The sequence below is a fragment of the Triturus cristatus genome, chromosome 12 (assembly GCF_964204655.1).
Source record: "Triturus cristatus chromosome 12, aTriCri1.1, whole genome shotgun sequence".
Lineage (NCBI taxonomy): Eukaryota > Metazoa > Chordata > Amphibia > Caudata > Salamandridae > Triturus > Triturus cristatus.
In genome coordinates, this window is record NC_140595.1 from 147,550,501 (window position 1) to 147,570,494 (window position 19,994).

A 19,994-nucleotide genomic window follows, 5' to 3' on the forward strand; every position below is an offset into this window, starting at 1 on the left:
TGCCCTTCTATCAGTGATTATCTTAGTATATTTTGCTATGAGAAGCACAAATATGACATGCTTACTAACTAGACAGGGGGAATGGGGTCAGATTTAGAAGTTCTGGACGGTATCTCCCTCCAATTACCAGGCATCCTGGATCACCTGGCAGGGAATCAGGGAAAGTATGAGGGACTTGGAATTACCAGGTCTAACTTAGCATGTGATCCCTGATTCCGTGTCGGTTCCACTGATATGTTCTGTCTGCTTTCAGCAGGACCAAAATGAGCAAGGAACACACTTGGTGTTACTGGGAATGCACAGAGTAAACTTGGGAGCCTGAGGAGGTATATGAAGGGGCTTCCAAGAAGGCAGGGGTCTCACTCTTTCTATCATACATTTGTTGGATTTCTCTTCGCCGATCTTTATTCTTTTTCCTTCCTATTGAGCCTTCCTTGATGTCTGTTTTTCTTGGGCTTCTTAGTATTAAAATCCAGGTCTGCATACAGGATGTCCCCCTGTGCAAAAAATATTCACAATCATTTTTATTATTATATAAACAAAGAGCTAATGTATTCAAGAAAGGTACCTTTATATAATATTACACTTAATGAGTGATTACCCTAAAACGGGTACTGTAAACCCTGAACAAATACTACAGCTAACTTACTTACCTGTCATTAAAAACTTTTTTGGCATGTGTGATATTTAAGCATATAAATCTATTGCTAAAAGAGAAAACACAGTGCTTCCCAGACTGGAGAAAGATGTTATAATAAGAGAGAGATTAAGAGCAATTGATCTTAAGAGCACTAAACATGAATGCAGATTACCAGTTGTTACACATTTTTTGTATTCTGTTGTTAGCCAGTTTTTAAGCACCCCCAGTCTTGGCAAACAAGGAAACTGATGTTCACAGAGATAGAATGAATTGACTTGGATCACAACATTTGGTGAAGTGGAGGATTTGAGATCAGATCCATATTCAACAATTTAAATAGAGATACTTCTCCGTCCAGTCCAACTGAGAGGCCATAACTCCTCAGTAACGACTATATCACTTGTCACTGAGCGCGGTGGGCTCAATAATTCCCCAGAGCTCCTTTCAGATCCTAATTAAGTACCAGTTCAGGTACTTTATTCTCTATGATGGTAAAAATGCCACATCGCTGTCCTTCATCGCCATTCCCCAGCAGCATCATGCCCCTACTGGGCACCTTCTTCCTCTCATCCCTAGTTTGAGCTCCATTCCAGAGAGGTTGTTATTCTGAAAGAGTCCTTAGAACATCACAGGATATGAGGTCACCTTGAGACTTGCCACACCACAAGTTTGCTTTAGTTTGTGTCCTCTTCATTTGTGGCAAGCTGTGTATAGTACGTATACTACGAGTTTCTGCTTTACACATCTATGGATCAGAAGCTAGTGTTGTTTAGAACTTTAAAAAAAAGCCCTGTCCCTTGGTTCTCATTCTTCTGCAGTTCGTCTCTCTCCTATTTATGAAAAATTGAACATTACAAACAGATGGGAATAAGCACTGATGCTGGTCATCAGTCCTGCTGTGGCATCAGTGGAAGATGTTGAGCAACCGGTCCAGTATTTCCATGTAGCTTTGACTTGCCATTGAGAACCTTCAACCAAACTGGAGATTAAGCGGGCAGACTAGAAGCCCTTCATTGAGCGAGCATGGAGGGCCTTCTTGTTCCCTCTGCTACGTGTGGAAGGACCTGCTCTACTCATTGACCTGTATTTCGCTCAACAAGGCAGCAAGCTGCGGTAGAACACCTCATCTGTGGGATTCCTAAATTAGCATTATGCAATGTTGACTCTAGGGCTCGAGTTAGGGAGAGGCCAGATTTCTAGTGACTGAAAGACTTGAACATTTGACCTACGACTGGGAAACAGCCTGAAGCAAGTTTGAATCCCTCGGTTCAGTCCCCAAATCATTAAATGTCCCGGGGACCAATTGTCACATTTGTTGGCCTCTCACTAAGGGGAGTATCCCTTTTGGTGCATTCATCTGAGTTACTGTCTTCCATTAAAAAAAACAGAAGATTCGCATCATGATCCAGGCTTGAGTATAGCTCTTTTACCATGTTTTTATTGGTGACCTGTTAGAAACCAGTCTTGACGTGAATCATCTGAGTCATGCGATGCAGTACCTAATAATAACGAAGGAGAGCAAGTGCATTTACCAATGCTTCTTTATTGGGAGCCTTACAATCTGGATTGAAATGTGAATAGTGGCTATAATGAATCCTTGGTGGCACCAAGTAAATAAAAATAGTTACTTAAGGTACCCATTATTTTGTTTAGAATATGGTACATTGATAAAATGAAGAAGAAAACACTTTAAAGCTTGCAAACCAGAAGCACGTCCAGTTTTCAGCATTTTATGCATCTGTCCATTGCTGCAAGAAGCCTATTTGTGTAAAGTGGAGTGGCTGGAAAGACAAGATTGTTAGAGAGACCCTGTTATCGCAAGGTATGGTATTACACAAGGTGGCAAAGCCGGAAAGGTTTAGTGAATGGGACCTCATTGGGATCTCCATAGTGAATGATGTTTGGGTTGTGGGACACCTGAAATCATCTATGACACTCACAGAGGAATATGAATTACACTGTAGAAGCACCTGAGACATACTTTAGACAAGCACAGGGTGGAATTTCCTTCTGTTCAAGAGTTCAACTTTGGAGGCGATGGGTTGACATGGTATTTTATCTGCATATAACTCTCCCTCACTAAAAAAGCATCAGGTAGATTAAGGGCCCCATTACGATGCCGCCACCGTAACGGTAAATAGGAATGACCGCCATGGGTGTGGTGGTCCCGCTATGCAAATTAGGATTCGACCGCCACCCTGGCGGTCGCTTCCCACACCTTTTACATTGCAGCAGACGGTGCTGTCAGCAGCACCCGCCGCAACGCAAAATATGCATATTGTGCATTGACATTCACAACGTGACAAGCACCGCATGGTGCCTGCCACCTTGTGCATGCCAATGGTACCCCCCAAGTGCAGGCATCCACCCCCCCACCCCCCCCGGGGGCCCGCAGAGGGCTCTCAAAGGCATTCGCCGCATGCCCTTCCATGGCGGAGTCTACGCCATGGAAAGGCATGCCCCACGCACCCATCCTAATATGGATGGCGGTGCCACCATATTGTGGGCCTCTTCCATCCGGCAGGCAATCGTGATGATTGCCTGCCGGTGGAAGAGCGGCGGACGGTCTTTCCATCTGCCGTGGTACCCCCCGCCATGCTAATGTGGCGGGGGCTAAATGGCCGTCGGGCGGGGAGTTATGGCGGTCGGATCGCCACCGCCGGTCGGTGTGCCTGCATTGCAGGGATGATTGTTAATGTGCAGGAAGGTACAATTTCCTGCACATAATCAATCTTTAAAGGCGATTTGCTCTTTCTAAGGGTGCTGCAGAAAGCATCACACAAATAAAATGCGAAATCAAGGAGAAATAAAAGTAATTCTCCTGATTGCGCCAATCAAATGCCTGCTCTTGCATGGCGTTAGTCTTTGGCATTGTCTTAAATTTACAGATCCTTGTAAATCTGGGGCAGCATCAAAAAGCACTGGGTGTTGCGGTGCAACACCCAGAGCAACACCCTTTGCATGCCCCTTTCATGCTGATACCTGCATGAAAGAGTACAAATTTTACAAAGCAGTGGTAAACTATACAAAGTGGCTTAACGCCGCGTTGTAAAGATGGAGCAGGGCATTGCACCCCAGGAACGTCAGAAAAAGTGACTTCTTGTGGCTAAATGCACTTGTATATATGCTCCTTAATCTTTTACTTTTGCATTCTGCTATTTGCAGTCTCACATTATAATGGAAAAAACCCATAAAGATACAGAATAGAAAGGACTAAAAGGACTGCGGTGTCTTAGCAAATTGTGCCGTGGATCTTAATGCAGACATAGGGACTTTACAACTCCATTTGATAATAAAATACAGACAATATTGGGGAGGAGTGGGCTGCGCCTCCACAAATAATTGGTTCCTACTAAACCTCATGTGGTACATCCCTGAAGCACAGCACCGAGCGCTCCCCCAATGCACAGCACCCAGCATTCGCCCAAAGCACAGCACCCAGTGCTCACGTAAAGCACAGTACCCAACATTCACCCAAAGCACAGCACCCAGTGCTCACGTGAAGCACAGGACCCAACATTCACCCAAAGCACAGCACCCAGTGCTCACATGAAGCACAGCACCCACTGCTTGCACGAAGCAGAGGACTCAGCGCTCTCATGAGGCACAGGACTTAGTGCTCGCTTGGAGCACAGGACTCAGTGCTTAAATGAAGCACAGGACTCAGTGCTCGCATGAAGCACAGCACCCAGTGCTCACATGAAGCATGGCACCCAGCGGTCACCCAAAGCACAGCACCCAGTGCTCACGTGAATCACAGGACTCAGTACTCTCATGAGGAACATCATCCTGTGTTTCTAAGAGAGACATCAACTAGTGCTCAGCTTGGGGGCGTCATTAGTGCATTCCCTGTGCACATCACTTTGAACTGTTCTGTCGTAAATTGCAACATGCCTCCGAACACAAATCAGGCTAAGTTTCATCACCATGGGCCTCCTTCTGCACAGCATTATCTAGGACTCTTGTATATGTGCATTAACACCTGTATGCTTGAAAAACTTTGCACTAGGATGCGGGTACTTCTGTTGGACCCTATGAAAATGTAATCTGTAGATGTGTTTGTGTGCACGTGTGTTATTATATTGTGTGCTTCTACATGAATGTGTAAAAGAAAAACCAAACCCTTTTGACTTTGACATTACTAGCTATAAGATATCTTTCTGAGTGGATATTGAGCTATTGAGGGTTACCATTGCATCATTCTATTTCTGAGTTCCAAACTTACTTCCACTCCTTTGTGTGAGTTTTTAAAAAGAAACCTTGTGGAAGTCCTATTTACTGGGTTCATCTTACCTGTGTGCTTTCTGTTTGTGCCCTAATTGCCACAGTCTGTCTCCCACGGGTTCCTGAAACAGAAAAATAGCTTTGATTGTAACAGGTTTTTGTTATTACATCCTGAGACATTGTATGTTTTCAATGTTGATAAGATATGCACAAATTATTGTACATTCAGTATGTCATAAATTGTATTGTTCCTGTTTTCTTTACTGTGCATCAAACTGAAACTGAACAGAGAATAAAGCAGATGCACATGGACTGTTTGTAAAAATGTAGACCATAAACATTTCATTTGACCAAAATATGGTTGTCAAAATATGAACCACAATGGCGTCTTTACACACATTTAATTTAAGAGGCAAAAATAGTTGCTTCCAAAATGTTATTTATGGTCCCAAAAATGTACATTGTATTGCTAACTAATTCAGCTTCATTTATGAAAAATTAAAGTTAATATATATATATATATATATATATATATATATATATGTATATATATATATATATATATATATATATATATATATATATATATATATATATATATATATATATATATATATATATATATATATATCCAACTATGGGTATATTCCTTCTAGGAAATAAACATCCAGCACTCCGGTGAAAGAATGGGCACTCGGTCTTTATTTTCAACAAACGAGGTATAACATCAACGCGTTTCAGCAGACTCGCGCTGCCTTGTTCACGATGTTTTGTGCACCACTTTTTTTCAATAAAATACATTTCATTTAGTGATTGACAACAAAGAGGGACTCAACTTTCATATTCCCCAGCTCTGTATAATGCACTTTGGCCGCCATCTTGTAACATGTTCATTCCTATTTGTTTCACATGTTTTCTTAATACGATTTATACTCAATTTGCACATATTGCTGTATTACATGGCTCAATGATTACAGCTACTTCTTATGTTTTCGCGCAGGGTACCTCCTTGCGCATATTAACAATAGCTAATTAAAAATCAGAGTTAGTCATACAGTTTTAAAGGATTTGAATTTCTTCAACATGCTAGTGCAGATGGTATTAGTCTTCGGGAAATGAATTCGGCAAGTGTATATATATATATATATATACACATATCTATATATATATTACCTACTGGCGGTCGCCAGTAGGTAGTTATAGTTAGGACCACGTTTCCATAGGAAATCCGCAACATTCTATTTTGAATAACTTTGCCGCCGGTCGACGAATCCTCGCGAATTTTTCAAAATAGATGGGGCGCTCCGCTCCGCTCCTACCCTGAAAGTCTCGGGGGGATTCGTCAAGCGGGGGCTGAGATAAATGGGGGGTCCCAAAACGCGTTTTTCCCATGCATTTTTCCATAGGACCTTTAGACACAGCTACAGCCTGAACGGCTGAACAGAATTACTTGAAATTTGGCAGAGAGGTAGTCCTCAGGTCAAGGAAGTGCCTTTTGTAGGTTTGGTGTAAATCTGTTCAGTAGATTCTGAGAAAATAGCCTTTAAATCAATATATATATCTGTGGCAGCTTACCGTGCGCTTACGGTGCGCTTACCGTACGCGTACGGTGGCGTGCGCGAGCGCGATTCTGATTGGATCTTAGATCTTAGTAAACATTCAAATCGGTCGAAACCAGGAAACGGCGGCCGCCATTTTGTGTATTTCACTCAGAAAAAAAAGGGTGATATCTTGAAAAGGGGGCAAGGGAGAGAGTTACAGACCCCCTAACATTTGTAAGGGGGTCAAAGAAGGACAGAAAAGTACAAAGAAAACATTTATTGATTTTAAAAAAAATCGCGGGGTACGCGTACGGTAAGCTCAACGTACGCGTACGGTAGAAAAAAAAGAAAAAAAAAGAAATGAAATGCAGATTTAAGAGTTTAGATATTAGGGGGCTCTAAAAAGAGCCGTTGTGTTTATGAAGTGATTTTTTAGTGGTACCTACAAGTAAGTACCGATGCAGAGTCTAAGGTTCAAGAGGAAGACTCTGTTCCCTTCATCATTGAAGTGCACACCATCTCCTCTATAAATGTCTTGCATGTCGTAACGCAAGTTGTTGTGGTAAATGGAACCCATACCATAGTCACGGAGGAAAGCAGAAACAGATTTGTTGACGTGCTTTCTTGCTTTGTCAATCTGCGGACAGAAATGATTGGACCAGTTCCATTTTTGCCTTTGGCATATGTTAGAAAACACAAAGGCAGTTTTAGGGAAAAGTGAAAACAGTTGTGCAAAGGTGTCCTTCATAAGCATTTCCAGACCTACCCCAGTCAAAGTGCCTAGGTCATTGCCACCACAGTGCACTATTATGAGGTCAGGGTGTTGGATTTGCATGAAGGATTTCACCAATGGCATCAATTGGTGCCACTTTAACCCTCTCTGACCAATCCATTTAATGTCTACATTTGGCAAAGCAAGGTCTCTCACCATATCTGTTTTCTCTGCATACTTTTCACTCCAGAAGACATAGCTGTGCCCTACAATCCACACTGTGAACATCTTCAAAGGAGAACTGGATGCACTCAGGAGGTGTAATTCAGTAGAATGGTAAAAAGAAATGAAAGACAGTTTGGAAATGGAGGCATACATATTTTTTTTATAAAAAAAAGAACTGATTGGATGTTTCATACCATTCTAGAATAAAAACTAGGCTGTATGTGTAAATTAATAGAAGCATGTTTTGTATTGGTATAGAAAAATGTGTTACCAAAGAACAGTACTTTGGATTTGCTGTTAGGTTTGAAAAGTCAAGCACTCCTGCTCTTTGGAAATGAAACATTGTGTGGCGAACTTCTGACCTAACTCCACACAGCAGTGTTCCATGAGCTGTTGCTATGGTAGCAGGCAGAAGTCAAGTTGGGGGAAGGGTACTAGGCAGAAGTCAAGTTGAGGGAAGGGTACTTTTGGAAAAGGGTTGGTTTTCAACCAATAGAAATGTGTGATTACATTTGAAAAAAAGGGGGAAGCACTGAGATTTGAAATTAACATGTATATGTGTGGAAAAAGAGAGGGAAAGTTTGCCATTATCTGGTTCTGCTGAGAGGAGAGAGGTGTGAAGAACAGAGATCCTGGCTCTGATAATCTGCTGTTTGAGTGCCACATTTCTTTCACAACTAACTAATTTTAAAGGTGAGTTTAGAGTTTGAGAGGGGATGTATATGGAAAATTAAGAAATGAATATTAGAAATGGAATTCCTTTTGTTGAAGTTGTGTTTATTATTTTCTGTTTTGGGAGAAATTTAAATGTGAGGAACATGTAAAATAATATGGACTATGTTTTCACGATAAATTAAGGTGTACTGGTAAAAATAAGGAATACTTTAAGGGTTTGAGGTTGCACTCAGTAATGCAAATACATACAGCATCAGTAAGGCTGGTTGCCCTTGCTGGAGTGTAGGCAGTCACCTAGGTTACAAATGGTGCTGGTTTGAAAAAGCAGTTTGGACATGTGCTGTTTTCAGAATCTGAAAAGTGGATTCAAGATGTGTCAGTCTGTAAAAGTGTTTATCACTTGCCAAAAAAAAGAAAAGTAAGTGTGCTTTCAAATTGGCAAAGAAATTTCGTTTTGTGACTAATGTGAAAACATGACTCTGTGTGCAAATAGGAATTACAGGCAGAGATTTATTGCGTATTGCTCTGGTGATTTCACAGTTGCATTAGATGGAAAGGGGGAGACATTTTTTTGTGCAGAAGCAGACTCTTAGTACACACCCAGCTGCTTATCCTGTGGAATCATGCACAGTATTCACAACCGAGTGGAGTTTGAGGTTTCAGTCAGTAATGCAAATACATTCAGCATCACTAAGGCTGGTTGCCCTTGCTGGAGTGTAGTCAGTCACCCAGGTTACACATGGTGCTGGTCTGAAAAAGCAGTTTGGACATGTGCTTTTTTAAGAATCTGAAAAGTGGATTCAAAATGTGTCAGTCTGTAAAAGTACTTATCACTTGCCAAAAAAAAGAGTAGTAAGTGTGCTTTCAAATTGGCAAAGAAATTTCGTTTTGTGACTAATGTGAAAACATGACTCTGTGTGCAAATAGGAATTACAGGCAGAGATTTATTGCGTATTGTTCTGGTGATTTTACATTTGCATTAGATGGAAAGGGGGAGCCATTTTTTTGTGCAGAAGCAGACTCTTAGCACACACCCAGCTGCTTATCCTGTGGAATCATGCACAGTATTCACAACCGAGTGGGGTTTGAGGTTTCAGTCAGTAATGCAAATACATTCAGCATCACTAAGGCTGGTTGCCCTTGCTGGAGTGTAGTCAGTCACCCAGGTTACACATGGTGCTGGTCTGAAAAAGTAGTTTGGACATGTGCTTTTTTAAGAATCTGAAAAATGGATTCAAAATGTGTCAGTCTGTAAAAGTGTTTATCACTTGCCAAAAAAAAGAGTAGTAAGTGTGCTTTCAAATTGGCAAAGGAATTTTTGTTTTCTGACTAATATGAAAACATGACTCTGTGTGCAAAGAGGAATTACAGGCAGAGATTTATTGTGTATTGCTCTGGTGATTTCACAGTTGCATCAGATGGAAAGGGGGAGCCATTTTTTTTGTGCAGAAGCAGACTCTTAGCACACACCCAGCAGCTTATCCTGTGGAATCATGCACAGTATTCACAACCGAGTGGGGTTTGAGGTTTCAGTCAGTAATGCAAATACATTCAGCATCACTAAGGTTGGTTGCCCTTGCTGGAGTGTAGTCAGTCACCCAGGTTACACATGGTGCTGGTCTGAAAAAGCAGTTTGGACATGTGCTGTTTTCAGAATCTGAAAAGTGGATTCAAAATGTGTCAGTCTGTAAAAGTGTTTATCACTTGCCAAAAAAAAGAGAAGTAAGTGTGCTTTCAAATTGGCAAAGAAATTTCGTTTTGTGACTAATGTGAAAACATGACTCTGTGTGCAAATAGGAATTACAGGCAGAGATTTATTGCGTATTGCTCTGGAGATTTCACATTTGCATTAGATGGAAAGGGGGAGCCATTTTTTTGTGTAGAAGCAGACTCTTAGCACACACCCAGCTGCTTATCCTGTGGAATCATGCACAGTATTCACAACCGAGTGGGGTTTGAGGTTTCAGTCAGTAATGCAAATACATTCAGCATCACTAAGGCTGGTTGCCCTTGCTGGAGTGTAGTCAGTCACCCAGGTTACACATGCTGCTGGTCTGAAAAAGCAGTTTGGACATGTGCTTTTTTAAGAATCTGAAAAGTGAATTCAAAATGTGTCAGTCTGTAAAAGTACTTATCACTTGCCAAAAAAAAGAGTAGTAAGTGTGCTTTCAAATTGGAAAGAAATTTCGTTTTCTGACAAATATGAAAACATGACTCTGTGTGCAAAGAGGAATTACAGGCAGAGATTTATTGCGTATTGCTCTGGTGATTTCACAGTTGCATTAGATGGAAAGGGGGAGCCATTTTTTTTGTGCAGTAGCAGACTCTTAGCACACACCCAGCTGCTTATCCTGTGGAATCATGCACAGTATTCACAACCGAGTGGGGTTTGAGGTTTCAGTCAGTAATACAAATACATTCAGCATCACTAAGGCTGGTTGCCCTTGCTGGAGTGTAGTCAGTCACCCAGGTTACACATGGTGCTGGTCTGAAAAAGCAGTTTGGACATGTGCTTTTTTAAGAATCTGAAAAGTGGATTCAAAATGTGTCAGTCTGTAAAAGTGTTTATCACTTGCCAAAAAAAAGAGTAGTAAGTGTGCTTTCAAATTGGCAAAGAAATTTCGTTTTGTGACTAATGTGAAAACATGACTCTGTGTAATATATTGATTTATTAAATATTAATACTTTTTTCTTTTTTTTCAGATTGTGAAAGAAAATTTTCAAAAAAAACCAACCATTTTTTCAAGTAATTTCAATTACATTTTAATTAAAAATTAAATTGTTGGGTGGGACAGGTAACTGAGAAATTAGAAGGTCTCTTTCTTCCACTTTATCTCAAAAAGATTTTTAGTATTTAGTTATTAATTCCTCAAGGATCTTGAGATGTGGTAATTGATTTTTAGTGTTTTTAAAAAAAAAAAAAAAAAAATACGCTTACCGTACGCGTACGGTAAAAAAAAAAAAGTTTAAAGGAAAAAATAAAAAAAAGTTGAGAGGTAAGGTTGGCTCTTAAAAGAGCCGTTGTGTTCATGCAGGGACAGAGGAAAGGAAGTATGGGAACATTAGCTGGTTCGACATTTGTGCTGATCTATTCTGTTGTTAATGAGGGAAACACTGGTCTCCCTGTGAACAATTAGATCATGGCAAAATGAACACCGCATAGTAACCCTACCAAACCGAGGGTTCATTTCCAGAGGTTCAGAAAAAGGTGATTGTGCCCCCACAGATGAAGGGCTCTGCTGAGCTTCCGAAGAAGGACTCAGCTGAGCTGCTGTGGATGTGCTCGCGCGACTTACTGAAGGGTTGCCCCTAGTATGTCGTGCATGTGTCCTAGGATGCACATCCTCAAGGTGTCTCAACATAGTGTGATTCCCAAAGGAATACTTCTTGTTGGGATTACCTCGCGAAAGTACACGCTGGCACAGCTTGCAAGTCACCAGTGCAGCATTGACTTTTTTCTCACCCTCTGGAAAAGTGAAATACTCCCATATGAAAGAGCCCTTCTGTTTCCTCCTTCTCTGCCTGATGGTGGTGCTGCTAGCCTCACTCTCAGCAGAAGAGTGCTGGTCTGCCATCGTATCCCAAAGACAACTCAGCTCCTTCTCCTAAGGGATCACAAGCAGAAATGAGGGGAATGGGTGTGGTGTAGGAGAGTTCTAGAACTGAAAGTAGTTTCAACCAATCAAAAGTTGTGTTTCATGATCACATGACCCACCGTGCGCGTACGTTCCGCTTACGTTACGCTTACGGTGCGCTTACGGTAAAAGTGCGCATGCGCGTAAAAAAGACACGCGCTCGCACGCATGCGCAAAACAGTCACTCCACAACACTTCCGCGTAACGTGCGCGTGTAGCGTACACGCCTACGCGCCCCACGCACAGTACACGCGGCTACGCAAATTGCGTAACTATACGCAAACAGAGTAGATAAATTACAAACATTGCGTAAACCGTAAGCTTACCGTACGCTTACCGTACGCGCACTAAAAAAAAAAAAAAAACATTTTCTATGTTATACTAATATATCTTACCTGTTTGGTAAAAAAAAAAGAGAAAACTTGATATATTGCATATTTTTTATAAAAAAAAAAAGTGTTTTAAGAGAATAAAAAGTAAAAAAAAAATTGTTTTTTTAAAAAAAAAAACACTTTTAAGATAAGAATTTATAATAAAAAAATCATACAAAATCAAAAAAAAAATATGGGAATCACATATGTTATAGGTAAGAATTAGCATTTAAAAAACCATACAAATTCACTGAAAAAACCATGGGTTTCACACACGTTATAGTTAGAAATTAGCATTTAAAAAACCTTGCAAATTCACTGAAAAAACCATAGGTTTCACACATGTTATAGTTAGGGATTAGCATTTAAAAAACCTTGCAAATTCACTGAAAAAACCATAGGTTTCACACATGTTATAGTTAGGAATTAGCTTTTAAAAAACCTTGCAAATTCAGTGAAAAAACCATAGGTTTCACACACGTTATAGTTAGCTGGACATTTCACTCGTAAAAAACCAATGAAATTTTCCCGTTATAGTTAGTTAAGCTAGCTATAACTCGCGCGCCCGCAATGCACTGCTGATGACGTCACATATTACATCACTCATGACATGGTCAGTGACATCACTCATGACATCACTGATGACATCTCAAATGACATCACTGATGACATCACTGATGACATCATCCATGTGATGGAGTGGCAGATCTCCTCTCACCCTAATATAACCTTTGATACACACATTCAAAAAGAGAGACTGAAATTTTCAAAAAAATGGACATACCAATACCAATTACAACAACCTCTTCAATAATTCTAAGAACCACATAAACATCCACTCATTCACCAACAGTCCTGTACAGTCACTCATTCGTGTACTCACACATCATATGTACACATACACCAATACATCCTGTTACACAATGCCACTCATCCACAGAGTTACTGACACACATAGTCACTCATGAAAAAAAGAAAGAAACATACATTTACTTGCATATACAGTTATACACACACCACCACACTTACTTCTACAGAAACTTACACATACTTAGTTTTTTAAACAATCACTTATAGAAACACATACTTATTCATACAGGAACTCTTTCAATCTCTCACTCTCACATATACTCACTTATATACACCAATAGTCACATATACTAGTTTAAAACATATGTAGTTACTCATAAAGACACTATTGAGACAGCCATTCACTCACTAACACACCCATACACACACTCATCCACCCATACAGTCCTGCACATATGCTGTCTTCAACACATACAAACAGTGAGTCACTCATTCATGCACCTATGCACTACGTAATACGTCCCACCGAACCATATAGACACTGATACTCAAAAAACCAACTAATAACCTATATAGACACTCATGTAGCTACTCACCAACCCATGCAGCCACTTATACACAAAGTGAGACTGATACAGATATTTACATATTTAAACATTACTCACTAAGCCATGTATTCACTAAGATACACTTAATCAGTCAGTTACACAATCAATTTTTAAAAAACAAATCATCCATTTAGACACTTATATACCCATTTATTCTTCCATCGACCTTGAGATATACATATATAAAACATATTTAATTTTCAGAAAAACACACATTCACTGGATGATGTTATCAGTGATGTCATCAGTGATGTCATTTGAGATGTCATCAGTGATGTCATGAGTGATGTCACTGACCATGTCATGAGTGATGTAATATGTGACGTCATCAGCAGTGCATTGCGGGCGCGCGAGTTATAGTTAGCTTAACTAACTATAACGGGAAAATTTCATTGGTTTTTTACGAGTGAAATGTCCAGCTAACTATAACGTGTGTGAAACCTATGGTTTTTTCACTGAATATATATATATACATATTTTTAAATGCACAAAGTGCAAAGCCTGCAAATATGGAATTAACACTAGATCAGTTTCCACTCCTCTAAGAAAAACTCCACTTGAGATCAGGGAGAATTATACTTGCAAAACAGATTTTGCGGTATATGTGTTACGTTGTACCTGTGAAAAAATGTACATGGGAAGTACCATTCATCCTGTACATATTAGGATACTACAACACCTAAGGGCCATCAGTAATAATGACCCTACATATCCTGTGGCCTGCCATATTAATAAGGTACATGGCGGCAAAGTGTAAGATCTTTCTTACTTTGTTATTGACAGCATAAAGAAGAACATCAGAGGTGGCAATAGACAACTAGCACTTAGAAGACTGGAGTCGAGATATATAATCCAGTTGGATTGTAAAATTCCGAATGGTATGAATGCCGACGAAGCTATGAGTGTACACCTTTAATCATTTAGCACTAGTAAAAATATGATGTAGAAGTCTGCCCACTCTAGATTTTTAAACTAACCCCATGAGATCTGACTCAATCTTTCTTTTTCTTTTTGTTTTTTCACATTATGTTTCATTGATAACATTCCTATTATTTTTATTTTGTTTTAATTTTTAACTATCTAGATTTCCTTATGTAGTAATAACCATTCAGGTTTTCAACCATTACCAATTCAACAAAATTGAGTAGAGGTATGATCCGATGCCAGCAACATCATTGCCCACTTGGGCTTTATGCTGATATGTTTATATGCTTATATATTGTTTAAACATTGTTTACATACTGTTTATATATTGCATTGCAATTCATAGTGACTACAGAAATACAACAATTATTTTGTATGAACAAATAGAATATAGAAAATATTACACAATCCATACTAGGTTAATTGTGGTATAGGTGGCTAATGCATTACCCATTAAGGTAATACGAGTCAGAAGAAATATTTTCTGTTAGTATTTTTTCTATGTTTATCACTGATTTACCGGTTGCTAAGCGACCTTCTGGTTTGTGTCACATGTATGGAAATGCTTAAATTAACTTACCAGAGTGAGGCCAGACACAGTGAGCAAGGCGGACTTGTCCGCCGAAACGCTTCTGGGCCACATTGTTGGAATAAAGAATTTTCTTTGAATAGCATCCCACAGAATCAGTGCCTGTTTCTGCACGTGAGAAACCAGGATTGGAAGCAATATATATACATATATACACATGACCTACTGACGGTTGCCAGTAGGTAGTTATAGTTAGGACCTATTTTCCATAGGAAATCCGCAACATTCTATTCCTAATAACTTTGGAGCCGGTTGACGAATCTTCGTGAAATTTTCAAAACTTTTGGCCAGCTCCGGTCTGCTCCTATTCTGAAAGTCTTGGGGTGATTCGTCAAACGGGGGCCGAGAAAAAAGGGGGGGTCTCAAAACGTGTTTTCCCCATGCAGTTTTCCATAGGAACCTTTAGTCGCAGCTACAGCCCGAACTGAACGGAATTACACCAAATTTGGCAAAAATGTAGCCCTTGGTTCAGAGTCATGCCTTTTGGTTAAATGGTGTAAATCCGTTCAGTAGTTCCTGAGAAAATCAAAAGTAAAATCACATATATATCTGGGCGGCGCCTAACCACACATCTCATCGTGAGATCTGATTGGCTGTCAGCACTTCATCCAAGAAGTGTTGGCAGCCATCTTGGGACCAATATACATGATAGCACCTCATTAAAAAGCATTTCAGTTAATAGAAGGTTTTAAGACTGTAGTTACATTATAAATCATTTGTTGATGGTACCATACTCATTTTAGGAATTGTGATGTGTTCTAAGGTGATTTTACCACGTGAAAAAGCCTTCTGCTGGGATATCATGAATCATGTTTGAGAGAAAACTATTTTCTCATGCTTTTCCCACAGAGGTTTGGAAGGTGATCTATAAGCTAAACTGAGAGCATATTTTCTGTAAATTCACATTATCTTTCTCAGTCATTTGAGAATGAAGTCTGACATTCTCAGTAAAACATGTACATCCAACAAGGGCAGAGACTGTCAGTTGATTCCTTGGTGTTCTACTGCAGCTTCCCAGAGTGTTCTAAAGAACAACTAGAGCGCTAAAAGTCCTACTTATGACAAACGTATTGCACACCTGAAGCCATCTTGATTGGAATAAAGTGGTAACTCTTAAAACATTTAATTTAAAAAGGAACAAAATGAGGGGTTCATTTTCCCATAGAAAGTATGATTAGTGCTGCAGAAAGTAAAATTAGGGCACATTTTGACTTCTCAAATCCTCTTCTATTTCATTAAAAAATTCTGACATGCAGACTGAATCATGCACTTTGAATACCAGCAGCAGACTTCCCTGGTGAGCAGTAGCTTTACTACAGTGATCTAATGAGCAACTAGAGTGCTAACATTCAGAATTTATGGCAAATGTGTGACACATCTGAATGCCTTCTTGATGGAACCAAAGTAAAAAACTGAAAGTATTTCCTACTGAGGAGACTGCAGTAAATGAGGAAATTAGGAAACTTCATAACAAATAAGTCTCCCAAGATGGCCACCAGAGACAAAAGAGCCCAAATGTAGCACAAATATCACCCAGATGTAGCCCAAGTATAGCCCAATGACAGAATGTCCCAGAGTGTTCTTAAGAACAACTAGAGCGCTTACTGTCTTACTTATGACAAAAGTATGGCACACCTGAAGCCATCTTGATTCGAATAAACTGGTAACACTTAAAACATTTAATTTAAAAAGGAACACAATGAGGGTGTTCATTTTGCCATAGAAATTATGATTAGTGCTGAAGAAAGAAAAATGAGGGCACATTTTGAGTGACTTCTCAAATCCTCTTCTATTTCATTAAAAAATTCTGACATGCAGACTAAAACATGCACTTTTAATACCAGCAGCAGACTTCCTTGGTGAGCAGTAGCTTTACTACAGTGATATAATGAGCAACTAGAGAGCTAACATTCAGAATGTATGGCAAATGTGTGACATATCTGAATACCTTCTTGATGGAATCAAAGTAAAAAACTGTTAGCATTTCCTACTGAGGAGACTGCAGTAAATGAGGAAATTAGGAAACTTCATACCAAATAAATATCCCAAGATGACCACCAGAGACAAAAGAGCCCAAATGTAACACAAATATCACCTAAATGTAGCCCACGTGTAGCCCAATGACAGAAGTGTGCAAAACACTTTTTATTCTTTATGTTTTTGCAGTTTTATATAGAGCAGACTTGTCAGGTATTGGAGTGCTTTACATGAGCATTGGTTACATCACACAAGAACAAATTCATTTTGATTGTAGACATGGGCAGATTAAGTGATTTGACCAGAATCACAGAATGTCGAGCTGAAGCAGAAACTCCAACCTGGTTCCCCAGTTGCAAAGTCTGCAGCTCTGGAAGTAACACCACAGCCTCTCCCCTAAATGCAATATTTAATCAAGTGGTCAACTGGATAAAAAAACCATAAAGATAACAAATAATTTAAAAGTGCTTTGTCGCTATTTGAAAACTCAGAAAATATGTCCTCATTTTAGTTTTTTAGAGCACTAACTATAATTTTGATGCAAATAAGACCCTCTCATATATGTAATTTCTAAAGGAAATGCTCTAGGTATTACAGTTTTGATTACATCAAGATGACGTTAGGCGTTCCACACTTTTGTAATAAATATAGAATTTTAGCAATCTAGTTGTTCATTAGGATACTGTTGAGAGGCAGAGGCCAGGGGCACGGACTCTGAAAATTGAAGGCAGGTAGGAGGGTGCAGAGGCAACAATTTGAACACACTGGGCTGGCAGGAAGGGCAGTGGCAGCACAACAGACTATGGAGGACAGTGGAAAGGGGGACAGGGGCAACAAACCAACAATACAGGACTGGCAAGAGAGGCTGTGGCAATATAATAGACCATTGTGGGCAGAAGGAAGAGGCAGTGGTAGTACAACCATACATGCTAACAGACCCGATTCAGCCAGGAAACGTCCAATGTCTTTAAGCTCAAATGTGCTTTATTTGATCTGCCTCCTGTCTACAATCTCCTCTTTTTCAATGTTAACTCAAAGGGGAAAATCAATACCCCAGTTATTTTTCAAAATCTCCCTCTTACCAAGTTCAAAATGTTCGCAATTATGGGACATTGGATCATGGAAGGCAGGAGGAATTGGGGTAGGGACATGGACTCGGATAACAGAGGACAGGAGGGACATGGAGAGGTGCACCAAACTGACCCTACAGGGCAGGCATCAGGGTTTGCAGCAGCACAATACACCACACACGGCATGCGGGATGGGAGTGCAGCACAAAAATCCATAGAAAGCAATAGGGAGGGTACAGGACCATGCACATGGACAACAGAGAACAGAGGGGAAAGAGGCAATGGTAGCTAGCTGACCATAATAGACAGACAGGAGAGAAAGCTGCAGTGTAACAGACCATAAAGGGCAAGAGGGACGGATTAGGGGCATTACAATGGAACAGACAAGCCAGGAGGGAGGGAATAGGGGTCTGCACATGGAAACAGAGGGCTGGGGGCAGGGCAGGAGCAGCAAGATGACCATGGAGGTCAGGCAGGATGGGCGCTAGAAGCAAGACACACCATGGAGAGCAACAGTGAGACTATGATGGTATACACACAGACCATGGAGGGAAGGTGGGTGGGGGGTCAGAGGCAGCTAGCTGACCACACAGGGAAGGTGGGAGTGGCCGTGGCAGCACAGAAGACCATGCATGGCAAGTGGGAGGGTGAGTGGCAGCACAATGGCTATGATGGGCAAAAAGGAGGGTGCAGGGGCATGCACAAAGGACCATGGAGGATAGAAGGGAGGGTCAGGACCTGGGCACAGAAAAGAGAGATCAGAGGAAGGGGCCTCACAACAGACCACGCGGGGCAGGCAGGAGGAGCAGTTGCAGCACAACAGACCAGGGAGGGCAGAATGGTGTGGCAGTAAATTGGACCATGGCGGACAGGAGGAAGGGGATAGGGGCATGGAATGTGGACAGGCAGGGTCGAGGTGGCAGGAACAGATTACAGTCATCTGACAATGCTAGGCAGGTGGGAGGGGAGTGGCAGCTCAACAGAATACTCAGAGTAGATAGGAGTGGCAGGTCCATGGAACATGGTGGGCAAAAAGGATGGAGCAGGGGCATGCACAAAAACATCGGAGGGCAGGGTGAAGGAGAATAGGGGCATTAAGCTAAGCACAGAGGCTAAGCAGGAGGTCAATGATGGGGCATTGAATTGGGCAATGGAGGGCAGGAGGAGTGGACTGGTACATCATGCTAAATGGAGGGCAGTGGCAGCACATCACACCATGCATGGCAGGAGGGAGGAGGCTAGTCCATGGATTCAGACAACAGAGGATAGGGAGGAGGTGGATGGGGCAGCAAGCTAACTGTTCAGAGAAGGCGGGAAGGCCAGTGGCAGAACAACGGCCACACAGGGCTGTAATAAGGGAACAGGGACATGGACTTGGACAATGGATGGCTAGGAGGAGGGAAGGCAGGAGCAGCAAGCTTAGGTGGGGGCAGCACAATGCCAGGCCCTGCTTCCAAGCCCCCACCATCCATTGTGATCTGCATCTTACTTAACGTTAAAAAAAACCTAGAAATTTGCTGAAAAAAACAAAGATTACAGGGACGGTATAGTTAGACTCAGATTTCACTCATACACAACCAGTGAAATTGAGCAGTTATAGTTACCTGAGCTAACTATAACTTACGCCCCGCAATGTACTGCTAATGACCTCAGACATTACATCATTCATGGCATGGTCAGTTACATCACTCATGACATCACTCATGACATCTCAAATGAGCTGTGAATGGAATGGAACTATAATCGCTAGAACTTTATTTAGGGATAGTGTGTGTATATTAACACCACTTTTTTTCCTTTTCTTTTGTGTAAGAACCATTATTATAAGCAACGTGCCCAGATTAATATGGCTGATAGCCTTTCACTTTAAAGTATTGTGTAGTCCATTGTTAATGTTGATGTTTGCAATTCTAAGTATGTTTATTATGAATAAGTCACGTTGACAAACATACAGGTATGGCGGTCACGGGGCAAGATATGCTGAAATGACATT

At 40.8% G+C, this 19,994-nt stretch overlaps 1 protein-coding gene across 1 annotated transcript in view; it reads right to left on the reverse strand.

Moving 5' to 3' along the window:
* Positions 1 to 224: 224 nt before the first annotated feature.
* Positions 225 to 19,994, reverse strand: part of LOC146772941 (uncharacterized) — a 199,627-nt gene continuing 179,857 nt past the window's right edge. The window contains exons 7-8 of the mRNA XM_085637042.1: positions 4,934 to 4,986; positions 225 to 497 (exon numbers count right to left, since the gene is read on the reverse strand). Of these exons, the coding sequence (XP_085493168.1) occupies positions 405 to 497; positions 4,934 to 4,986 (146 nt within the window). The 3' untranslated portion in view covers positions 225 to 404. The remainder of the gene's footprint in view (positions 498 to 4,933; positions 4,987 to 19,994) is intronic.